Source organism: Hippichthys cyanospilos, chromosome 14 (assembly GCF_059441005.1).
Source record: "Hippichthys cyanospilos isolate Australia breed blue-spotted pipefish chromosome 14, RoL_Hcya_1.0, whole genome shotgun sequence".
Taxonomy (NCBI): Eukaryota; Metazoa; Chordata; class Actinopteri; order Syngnathiformes; family Syngnathidae; genus Hippichthys; species Hippichthys cyanospilos.
The window spans coordinates 1,381,159-1,393,416 of record NC_142382.1 but is presented as its reverse complement, the minus strand read 5'-3'; the positions used below and the strand labels follow the sequence as shown (position 1 = coordinate 1,393,416).

Sequence of the window (12,258 nt, the reverse complement as noted above, 5' to 3'; positions counted from 1 at the left end):
GCGCCGCTGCTACTCTTCACTGCACATGCGCACTGTAAAATCAATCAATACTCCACAGGACGTTTTGTCATTGTTTCACATATTTATATATTTATTATAATATTCGATATCGTTTCGCGTTCATTTCATTATTACTAATAAGAATAGGTACGAATTCACTTATTGTCTATGTACAGTAGTTAACGAAATTGTGAGCCTTGCTCTTATTGGTGCATTTAATAGTATAAATAGTCGAATAAAAATCATAGTTTTGCACATTTCATTATTAAATAATTCCCGGTTTTACCGCAATGTTTAATATTCCAGTAGAATATTTTATTTTTTCTTTATCTAACGAAGCGATTATCAATCAGGAGGAGGGTGATCATTATCCTGAAGGATGGTGGAACTATAAGTGTTTTAAAATAGTAACTGTTAGCAAACCAAAACAAAAAACTGTATTTGTTCATACAATTTTCGGTTATCAATTTAAATACATAGAACTTGAATAACTGTTGTATTGCTTTAGTCAATTTTCGATTGAAATTAAAGCGCACGTTTTCTAGATTGCCTGCATTTTGTTCCTCTTATGGAGTATCAGAACACTCCATCTATCTGCTCCTGGTCCGACAAATTTTAGAACCCTTTGCACCCTGTATATATCAGTATATTGAGTAAATTAATTATTAAAACATGTACATTTCAATAAAATACTGCAAACCACTGCATATTTGCTGAAAAACTCCTATTCACTTTGTCCAGGTCAGAGCAAATAATTTGGCGCCATCTGGTGGTCACATAGAGTCACCAAATCTAAAATTGTACATTTAATTGTAATCAATTCTACAAGTGTATACATGTGCAATATGGAAAAAAAAAACCAGTTAACATTTTTTTTACTCTTTTTATTCATAATAGTCTATAACTTTTGACAAAATACATTTTTCGTTGTTTTTTACAGAATAGTGCTGATAATGACATTACATTCACCTGTTTAAAATAGAGGACAAAATTGTTGACCTTTCTCCCCATTGGGGCCTTTTTGAGAGATAATATTTATATGACAGTTGTGGGGTAAAGTTTGTTTGCCATGCGCCTATGGCACACAGGCTCCCTGATTGACAACCATGCTTAGTACCTGGAAATTCCTCCATTGCCCCACGGGGACAAATAAGTTTTCTTATTGTTTTTGAATTTGACAAAGTGAAATAACTCTTTTTAAAACTATGCGAGTGCACGGCTCCCAATTTGAACGGCTACATCAAACGCTCACTTTTTCACACGTTAAAAAAAAAAAAAAAACTCAGTACAGATTACACTTCATGTAGATATATATCTGGGTGCTGAAGACCATATAAGCTTAATGGCGGCCTGTCTGATCCCCTCCCCCCAAAAAATGGAGAGAGAGAAAAAATGTATACCCTGTTGATTTTCAAACGCATATATATATTTTTTTTAATATTAAAATATATTAATTAAAATATATTACTTTGATTTATTAGTAAAATCTTTCAAAATTCATCTAATTGGATTTTTTTTAAGGTGACTTTGGCGTTTTTGCACCTCCAGGAAATGTTTTAATTCGCGGAGAAAAAAGTGATTACCTTTTCAAATATAAATATAAAAAGACCCTTTTAAAGTGAAGTGTTAGATCATTAGTTTTTGTATTGCACCTCTAATACATTTTGTTGTGCCAGATCAACTGCGAGTACTGCTTGGCGCAGTATGCTAAAGCGTTAGCGTTTTGACTCTTTGTAGTTTATTTTAATTGTTTATTTTTGCTTTCAAATAAAACGTGTATATATAGGCATTGGCCTTAAATATTTACAGGAAAAAAAATCTTGAAATATTATCTACAAACAAGTAAGAAATAGGAGTAGGAACATCTTTTAATATAGATAAAGCGCTAACCGCTCATGCTACTTTTTCAATTGGGCATTTTCCTTGTGAATGTGCAATTGATTTGATTTGTATGAGGCGCAACTAAGAAAAAAAAATGTTTGAAAAATTTCTTCAAAACTAGACCTGATTGTTCTTGGGTGTCGCTATAAAACCGTTGCACGTTCCCTGCTGCGCATGCAAACCCCACACGAGGTATTTTACACACCGTGATTATCGTCAACGCCCCCTTTTTGCCTTTAAAACAACATAGGCCCGATAGTTAAAAAAAAAAAGTTAAAAACGTTGAAACAGTCTCGTGGTTCTACAAAAATATTTTCTTTTCCCTCAGTTTTCCCGTTTAAAAAGTCATTTTTATAAATGTATAGACTAAAAATATATATCGCGCTAATGCTAAGTGCAAACGTTGTCAGATTGGATCCGACGCGACTACCGATTGGATGAAGTAAGTTTAGAAACGGTTCCCGACCAAGACCGTTCCTTCATTCATTTTCTTCTTAAGCCTATCCCAGCGGACTCTAGCGAGAGGCGGGGCGCACCCGACGGTCGCCAGCCAATCACAGGGCACTTATGCTACTCACAAAAGAATTGGGGATAATAGGCTTCAAGATGAATCTCAAATGTTACAGGTGAGCGTTCAAAGGTTTGGAAAAAAAAAAAAAATCAAATTGAGTTACGGAGGGTAAAAGTACATTTGAGGTTCATCCTGAAATTTCATACAAAAGTCCCGACACAAGTGCTCCCCCACCTAAATTTTTGGGGGGCAATGTATCCTTGAAAAATTCCCGGTGAAAGCCCTACTTTTGGTATTCCTTGTAGCACACGGTAAACTGTGGATTATCTCCACGGTGTAGCCTGTTTTCGAACTATAACGTCACTTCCGGTAGCCCTAGCGGTGGAAAGAACGGTGGACTACACACCTCAAGCTTTGGTAAGATCGAGAACACTCGGAATGCGTCGATAGAACCTCTTATTTAATCCGACTCTAGCTGACGTCTCCCTAGAAACGGCCTGAATCCGTTACAAAAAAATATCAACAATGTGGGAATTTGAACAGACTTGATGAAACTTTTGCAACTGACCCTTAAGGGGACGCCAATTACCAGTGATGTTTTGCTATTTGAGATCGGGCCCCGCATCCCTATTTTTTTGTGAGTATTGTACGCAAAGGACTAAAAAAGCAGTCAAACTAACGTTGAAAGCCGCGAACAATTTTCCAATAATCAACGAAGCCGACGTATTATTTTTGGAGGCGGGAGGAAGCTGAAGCAACGGGAGAAAAGCCGCAGGAAACGGATTCGAACCTCCCGGCCTCCGAAATGTGAGGCGGATGCGCCCGACAGCCGAGCGCGGCGCAGCCCGCAAAAAAAGACCATCCAGTGTAAAAGCCGGCCGACCCGAGTGTCATCGTACCACCAGACACGAGACGCACAGCTCCGAGGGTCCGATGCAGTCGTCGTGGCAGAAGGCCCCGCACCCTTTGCACATGATCATGGCCTTCAGCCGACAGTAGCACTTGGACTGCGCGTCTTCCATGGCGCCGGCCTCCAAGTAGGACGCTTCCGGCGGCGGCGCGGTTCCGTCGCCGGAATCCAAGGGGTTCGCGGCAGCGGGAATGGTTGTGACGGTCACCGAGAAGGACATGACGCTCCCGGTGTCGGACGAGGTCGCGTTGCGGCTCAGAGCGTGCGGTACGGACACGCTGATGGTTCCGCCGTAGCGGGACGGAACGGCTTCCTGATGGATGGACATCCTCGGGAGCGGGAAGGCAGTAGGTCGCTGGTGACTGGGGTCCTTCCGTGGAAGATATGGCTGGGATTTTCCTTGATTGCAGAGTTGCTTATACTCTGGGGTCTTCTCATCCGCGGCGCTTTCCTCAAATCCCGCTTCGCTTTCGATGTCGGCGCCAGGCGGGAGGTCCTCGTCTCGGTCGCGCTCGCTTACGGGTGAGCCCCGCTGCTCCGTTTTGAACCGGGAGGTCCCCTCTGGCGCCGCCTCCTGACCATCTGTCGTTTCTCTTTTCAGAGAGGCCGCGTTGGGGATGGGTTGGGCCCGGCGAGACCCTCGGCCGTACGTGGACACGTTGAGGAGATAGTGTCCTGACATGGCGGGCCTCTGCGTCCTCTTGCGGCCCCAGAAGCCGACGGATAGCCACGGTCGGTCCTGATGCTCCTCCCCGCGCACCGCTCGAGAAGGACCTTCTTGTTGGGATTGTCTCTGCTGGCTTTTCCTCTCCATCAAAGTCTGTAAGATCTGCTCCTGAGTGTCTTTGTCAAGAGGTTCTTTGTGATAGCTGGCGTCATCGGAGAAGGTGCGGCCTGCGGCCGAATGAGGTGTCTTCCCCTCGCTGGAGTGTACGCTTGACATCTTGAGCCCCGCTTTGGCGAGTGGTTTCGGGAGGATCCGCTCCAAGGGCACCTCCTTTCCCTGCAAGAGCCTGGTGACCAGCGGATTGCTTGCAGGGATACAAGAGCCGCTGCTGGTTGATCCGGCAGGGCTTTCCTGACACTCGGGTACCGAATCCGAACGTGTGCTACAAGGCCGCACGCCGACTGTTTGAACGTCCGGATTGTTCGTGGGACCGAGCGAGTCCTGTGGGCCGGATGGAAGTACGCCGGCGGTGTTGACGGGTAACCGGGCAGAGGCTTGCGAGGATGTCGGACTGGGGCTCGGACTCGGGGAAGGTTTCGTTGTCTCGGTACCGCCTGCGCCTTGCCCGGACCCGGCCAGCGCGCCCCTGGCGGCTGCGGCCGCCGCGGCTCGCTGCGCTCGTGCTAGCTGAGCTTTGGCTTTGATGTCCGCCAAAGTGCGAGCGCCGGTGCGAACCGGGCTGCTCAAGGGGGCGGACAGAGGCGTGATCGGCGAGGCGGGGATGGGAAGAATTCGTGACACTGGTATCTGCAACAAACCGAGAAAGTAATCGTCAATCAACAGTCAGCAGAAAGTAAAAGGTCGCACTGCTTGATCCAAACTTGTATAATGCTTGAAAAACTCAGGCAGAAACTGCTACCAATTATAGGCGCCATCTAGGGCTGGGGTAAAAATAATAATTTTAAAAAAATGTCGACCAAGTCGGGTCAGTCCTCCTTAAAATTAGGTTAACCAAAAAGACGCCGGTGAAAGAGTTCCCCGAAAGAGACGCGGTCCTACCTTGAGTGGCGGAACTCTCTGGCTGCCAGCTGAAGTAGGCGTGGCCGGGCTGGATGTGGAAGATGCCGGAGGAGACACGGAGGAGATGGAGGACACGGAGGAAACGGAGGATATCCGCTGTCTTTTTTCCGGCGCGGCCTCGTCCTCCGTCTCGCCGGGAGTCTTCCTCTTCAGTTGTTCCGAAGCACCTTCCGGCTCGGCCTCGGTTCCTTCGGGAGGAGGCTTGGCCGCGGATATCGGCGTGACCTCGCGAAGCTCCGTCGCAGGTTCTGCCACCGGGCCGCTTGTGACGGGGGCCTGGGGAACTTGCGCGTTCTCCTCTTTCGCATTCAGCGTCTCCTTAGATTGCGGTCTCAAGGTCGCAGCGGACATCTTACGGTCCTCGGCTTGCTGAGAGCGCCTGGTCTTCATCAGCTCTGGGACGGACAGAGATCCTTTAGGGGGAGGTTGCGTCTTCTCCTTGCAGTCTTTGAGTGCGGCGCCGCCGTCGGCCCGGCCGCGCTCTTTGCTGCCCTTGGCTTCCAACGACGCTTTGGCGGCCTGTCTGGGCGGACGAGGTTTCGGTTCCCATTTCAGATCGGCTTTCGTCAGCTCTTTGGATTCCTCGGGACTTAGTCCGGAACTGCACAAGAAAAGAATAACGGAGTGGCATCAATAATGTAGGCGGTTTCCCCCCCAAAAATCGATTCCCAATAGAATCAAGATGATGATTTGGTACGATTCGAAATTGGCGTCAAAAATCCTATTTTATGAATCGGAACGACGAAACAAACCTCTTCGTCAGCTTCGGTGTATTGTCAAAATATGCTTTTATTTCGATGGTGGCGTTCACGGCGGTGGTTGCTAACAGCTATCTCGGCTTATCCTCGCCACTCATATCAAGTCTCTACCAACATCCATACACCACCATTAAAAAAAAATAAATAAAGAGCTTTTACGCTTATTTTACAATACGGCGCAGCATTAGCTAACTCCAACCCGATGATGCGTTTAAATGCAGTCAGACATCTCAAACTCAGGCAGAGCGACGCATTAAATGTTAATAACTGCAAATATCTAAAAAATGGCTTTTCTATCAATCTAAAAAGCAGACACGGCAGAATGATAGGCATGAAATTCCTTTGATATTTGACTTCATTATGATAAATGGTCCATCAAGCCACTTATGGTTACCAAATCGAATGAAAAACACGTGGCTTCCTTCCATCTTCCTCTTCCTGTCAATGAATCAAAATGTAAAATAGCGTAGCAGTTGTGGACCACACGCTGCTGGTTTTGTGGAAAAAAAATCCATATTCCTCACAGTTTCAAACTTAATGAAAATGACACTTTCAAGTCTCCTTCTAATTTCCAAAGCCGGCTGGAAGAGATGACCGAAACGTGATGAAGAAACCCGAAACCGAATGCCCCCAAAATCATACGAGACACAAGTACCTAAAGTCAAGTTTGATTTTCAGATGTTTTGCGAGTGCTACAATAGGCAAATTGCAGCCAAAGCCCCGCGAAGCTGCTACAAGTAGTCAAAAACAAAATCCTTTCTCCGCCTACTTTTGGCCGTAGTAGCTCTCAAAGAAGGCCTCTTTCCAGTCCTCCACTTTCTTCTCCTTCTCGATTTCCTGTCGCATTCGCAATTGCAACTCGGGAGTGAATTCACCTGGAGAGAAAAAAGAATCCCCGGGAAGCATTCTTTGAATTTGAACCGATAGGCAAAAAAACGATTACTGGCACCGATATCGTCTGACGATGACGGTTGGAGATTGTATTTTTTTTTTTTTCCTACTTTGACATTGACACTTTGACTTTTACTGACAGTGACTTTCAGTTCCAAATACGGGTTGCACTGACCCTCAGCCAGCCGCTCCTTCCACGACTGGGCGGCCGAGGTGAAGAACTCGTTGTTCAAAGCCGAGCCGGTCACCTTGAGGAGGCCGTCCGTGCAGGCCTGCCCCAGGGAAGGCGCGGGCGTCGGTAATGGCGAACCGCTAGCGACCGGGTAATGGATACCGTGGCGGGCACCTGCTGGTCCACTTGGGGTAGAAGTCGTAGCAGCCTCTGCTGGCAGTCCGGCGGCAGGACGGAGAAGGTGTGCTTGTTGATGATGGCTCGCAGGTTGGTGTTCACCAAAATGGAGTCCGGCGTCTCCACGTCAATTCTGCAGCGGTTACGTTTCAAGTGCCCTAGAGAAAACAAAAAGGACTTTGGCTGCTACGGCGACGGCGCAGTCAAGCTCCGATAAAATTAGCGAGCGCTATTCTGTTACCCGCATTTAGACGACTTGAGCGCTGAGAAACCTTCCGCGGTCCAACGGGGAGGCAAATATCTGTGGGGGACATTTGCTGATTATAGGCCTGTCACTATCAAATATTTTGGAAAGGATGTCAATGATTCCATTGAAGAATCCTGTAATCCCACCCTCTATTTTTTCCTCTTTAAAATAATTTACTAAATGTTGAACTTGAGTTGAAGTGAGTGCACGCCAATTAATTACTATTTACTATCTTCCTCACTATGAGAAAACACAATTAAAACAAGGCAACAGATTACAAGCAATATTATTCATAAAATTTCACTATGTTTGCTGTTAAGTAAACATGAATGAATTGAGATAGTTACCGATGTGATACGAGGAACTTAGAATAGAAAATGCAAGGGAATTCATACCTAAACAAAAATATTGAGTGATCTGAAAAACACATTCTAAATGTCTAACTTGTGCAAATACAGTTAATTGAAATAATTCCCTTTTTAACACATCAATTGTGTAAGTGTGGTGATTTTTTAACAGTGTAAGAAAAAAACTCACACTTACTGAATTAAATTGAGGCAGCAGATTACAAACAACATTTTAATGAGATCCTTAAAAAGTATTTTTTTTAAGGATGAGTAGCTTTGAACGAAAACCAAACTGGAATGAACACCCAAACAAAAGGAATAATAATAATCGGCCTGTCCCTGATCCGTAAACATGCTTCCTGCGGCGCTTTCATATTTTAAGTCGACCTATTTTTAAAAGTCGACCCGCCCGACTTGGTCGACTTTCCCCCCCCATTTCAAGTTGTTTTGACAGCAGGCGAGAAAAGCGGGCGGTTATTGGCGTGCGCCCACCGTTCTTGGCGGTGATGTTGTCAGCCATGTCTTTGATGGTCTTCAGCAGCAGCCTGGAACTGGAAGCGGCCGGCATGGCCGCCTGCCTGCGTTGGTTCCGCTGCTGCTGTTGCTTCAAGGCCTGCAAGCCAATAACAATGATCAAGTGTGATAATGTGTCAGCGTGCGTAACGAGCGATGAATCCGTCCCTCTGGCCGCCCGCCTCGCTTGAATCGCAGCAAAATGACGAGCGGGGTTACGCAAGGCGCAATTTCTACGCCGCACCAGTTGGAGCGCAAACGTCCTCGGAGGAGTAAATTACGATCGGTGCCGTCCACTGAAACCTCGTTATGAAATCCGGGCACGCACAAAAAAAAACAAAAATGCTGATTGAGGGGATTATGAGGACATGAAAACTGAACTATGGAAAATTTGTTTTCCATTTCAAAATGAAAGTAATGTTCAATTATTGCATAGTGGAAAGGGCATACCAAAGCAATACTTGAAAAAAAAAATATTGGTGTCTAAATATTCAAAAGTAAAAGCAGTGAGTCATTATATTCACTCGCCTCAACTCATGTTCAAATTTAGATGATTTAAAAAATAAAAATGGGGGGTGGCTGTGATTACTCAGTTGATTTCAAAAGTAAATCCAAAAATGACAGCCCCGGTGTGGAACCTATTAGCGTATTTTTCGGACTGTAAGCCGCAACTTTTTGGTCATCGTTTGAGCCCTGCGGTCTATTGTCCAGTGTGGATTATCTGCAATTTTTTTTTCTTCTTTTTAATAGACAACAGGAGACAATCCACCACGTTAAGCAAAAGCACGTATCTGTTTATGGCGTCAATTTATGGAAAAGTTAGGGTATGAAATAAAACAGAAAAGATGTGAATCTGGGCTGTATTTAAAAAGTTTGAAAACTATAGTATAAAAAATATAAAAATTACGATCAGACTGTTGAAGATAGGATGCTGCTATAAGCGAACGATTTAAAAAAAAAACTTAAATAAAAATAAAAAACAACTTCCATGTACCATCTTTCTGCGTAAATATTGGATGCCACAAATGTTTTGGTCGGTTTGTTTGTGTTTGTTGCAGCAAATAAAAGAAGCGAGAGACACAAACAGCAAAAATAACCAAAAAAAAAAAAAAGAATAAAGGCGCCGGCACCAAATCACCGCAGTCTCCAGACGTCTGCAGGCCCTTGATGGCGCCTACCTGCTTGAGCGCTTTCTTGCTGTGCTTCTGCGAGGGCGAGATGAGCTTGGCGGCGACGGACGGCGAGGAGCAGCGCGGCTGCGGCGACGTGGGCTGCTGCTGCGACGCCAGCTTGGAGGGAACTGTTGAGATACAAAAACACCCACGTTACAAAAGACGCTTCCTGAGGGCGGCACGCCCACTCTCAAAGGCGGCGGCGGCGGAGCGCTTTTGTTTTGATGAAACCGAAACCACGACGGAGGCGCAAAAAGACGCGGCCGTGGGATTATTATGTTCTGAGTGACCTCTGCAGACCTATTTTCCAGTCAAACTGTTTTTTCCAGCAGAGCACGGTCTTGTAGGCGTTATTCTAGTCCAATTATCGGTCTGGCCGCCCACTCGTGATTGGGGATATAACCATTGTTTATTCTCTCATATAAATATGATTCTTTAAACGCGGCAAAAAGTCTATGCTAAGCACTTAAGTAAATGCAAATACTACTGTTGCGATTACCATTCAAGGTCAACTAGGATTTACTTCACACGTTCATGGGAACATTTTGTGCTTGACTGCCCCTCACTGGCTCCAGTTTGAACGACTGAAGGTGAGCCACCACAGACGCTTTATAGCGTTGTATTTTCGGATAATACGGCCTTAGTGGGAAGTGCTTTCCTTGATTTTGAGGAGCTAATATTCTCTTTAAAGAAAAACAAGAAAGCGTTTTTAAGCATACAAGTAGCGTCAGTCATTCGGCCGCTAGGTGGTTTATTATGTTTTTGTCTGTTTTTTTAAACCAAACCACAGCTGGAGTATACCTTTTCAAACCCGGTTCCAGCAGAGCACCCAGGCGGATATTTTAAATCATAAGTAGACTTACCCAACTAGGTCTATTTTTTCCCTCAGGCCTAGTCATAAATATCCGATTTTAGCTATTTGAGTCAGGGCTTGGCGAGTGTTTCAGATCTTCTGTGATCCTGTTGTCGACAGCTAAGCGGATCCTTTGACTGCGCGAAGTTACCTGGTCGCATCCAGCGTCTCCTCCTGCCTTCCTGACGAGCGCTGATATTTTCCGAGCTTCGGGAGTCGGAGAGGTTGTCGCTACTCTCGTCGGATTCTTCCTCCGACAACTCGACAGCCGCCTCTGAGGTGCCCTTCTTAAAGACACACAAGTCGACCCTTTGTTTTTTTTTTTTTTTTGCTTGTTTTTTATTAGCGGCCATGTTGTTGAAACTGACCTTTAAGGTGTAGACGCCCATCCTGCCGGGAACTTTGTAGAAGATGCCCTCCTCGCCGCGGGAGTTTGTGTGCAACATTGCGTTCAGGCATGCTAACGGCGATGTTCCGCTGCGGGAGAAACCGTTAGCCTCGTTAGTGCAATAATCGTTTTTAGCTGTCATCTTATGTGCGAGTGACATCTATGAGCGCTCCGCTTGGCTGACCGCTGCCTTTGACAGTGAGCCCGGCGCCCTCAGGAAGCGGTATTATTGCCCTGAATTCATTGATAGCTTGAACTTCATTACCAAGCAACACCGTGTGAATGTGATTGTGTTGTCACAACTGCTGCTTAATTCACAGTTAGAAAAATATTTGAGATGAGAGAAAGTATAAGTAATAAGCTGAGGTGACCAGACAACAGTGGTCTTTTTTTCCCCTTACCTAATTTCTTTAAGTCTTTCTCTTTGGATCACCTGCAAGATTTCTTTATGGCTCATGGGAGTGTTGGGGTATTTCTCCAGTACCTGAGACAAAAAAAAAAAAAAAAATCGCAACATGAATGTGTCAGGTATAGTTACACAACTAGTACAAAGGCTGGCTAAAAGTATGCATTAATTGAGGTTTGTTTCTTTTTATTAAAAAATTAAATAAATAAAATCAACGTTTTATCTTTGACTGGTCCGACTTAAGTGGAAAACAGTCAAGAAAATAGCGACTTAAACCTGCAATCAAAAAAGTTATGGTCATAAATCCGCGATAGAGTGAAGCCGCAATAACCGAACCGCGATGTCATGAGGGAACACTAGTGCTGTCCTGTACTTGCTCATTGGGTTAACTGGAGGTGCGTTCAATGACTACTCACACAGTATAACTTCTGCGTCAATGCAAATACTAACTCATTTGCAAACGATACTTGGAAACATTTCATTTTTTGCTCACAATCCCAAATCGGAACAGCCGCATGTCAAGTAAAGTTCCAAGGGATACTAATCTTAGACTGTCACAAAAACAAGTGAGCAAGATAGCATTTACCATGAGCTAAAATAATAACAAAACTGCTATTATATTTGTTAGAAATAGTTCCCGGTCTGAATTTATTGCATACAGTATTTCATTTGTAAGCAAAACTGTTGTATCCCAATTTTAATTTTTGACACTTTGTTCACACTATCCTTGGATCATAATTACAACGACATTACCAGCAAAAAAATCAACACAGTAGTGTTTTAGTGTAATTTAGTGAGTGTTCATCGTGTTTTCGTGACATAATGTTCGAAGTTTGGAGTAGCATACTAAGCTAGCTGTGTTAGCTCCCGCGTCCCACGCGTCGTAAATCGATTCAACACCACGACACACGAACGCATTTGGCGATAAAGAGGCGAACAACTTTATTGATAGTTTTTGTTGACAAAACGGCTACTATGACACTGTTGTGCCTTTTTGCGACGTCAACACAAGTGTCACCCGAAGAAGGCGCGCTTGCAGGGCCACACATGACGTATTTGTACCGTCTTGGCGGCTTCCGCCCACGTCCTTCCTTTCTTCTTCTTCTTCTGTCGCTCCCTCATCGTCGTCGTCGTCGTTTACTGTCGTGCAACTCTCGACTTTAGCCGAGGTGGTGACATCGCCGCCGCCATCTCCGCGTAGGCCCTACGCCGTCCGCCATGTTGGATTGCACTGTAAACGGAGGGAGGCTCGGGGTCACGTGACCGCAACCCTTGGTGACGTCAC

At 45.0% G+C, this 12,258-nt stretch overlaps 1 protein-coding gene across 2 annotated transcripts; it reads right to left on the bottom strand.

Moving 5' to 3' along the window:
- Positions 1-868: 868 nt before the first annotated feature.
- On the bottom strand, positions 869-12,223 carry asxl2 (ASXL transcriptional regulator 2). 2 transcript variants are annotated; one of them, XM_088432746.1, is made up of 12 exons: positions 12,036-12,223; positions 10,969-11,051; positions 10,548-10,656; positions 10,331-10,466; positions 9,333-9,454; positions 8,134-8,254; positions 7,289-7,348; positions 7,045-7,205; positions 6,874-6,970; positions 6,577-6,682; positions 5,029-5,650; positions 869-4,776 (listed from the first exon to the last, which is right to left on the bottom strand). In XM_088432746.1, the coding sequence occupies exons 1-12, from the start codon at positions 12,093-12,095 to the stop codon at positions 3,283-3,285; spliced, it is 3,171 nt and encodes a 1,056-aa protein (XP_088288872.1). In that variant the 5' UTR covers positions 12,096-12,223; the 3' UTR covers positions 869-3,282. The 2 variants fall into 2 exon arrangements, with proteins under 2 accessions (XP_088288872.1, XP_088288873.1); XM_088432747.1 differs by having other exon boundaries at positions 10,331-10,463.
- Positions 12,224-12,258: the final 35 nt, after the last annotated feature.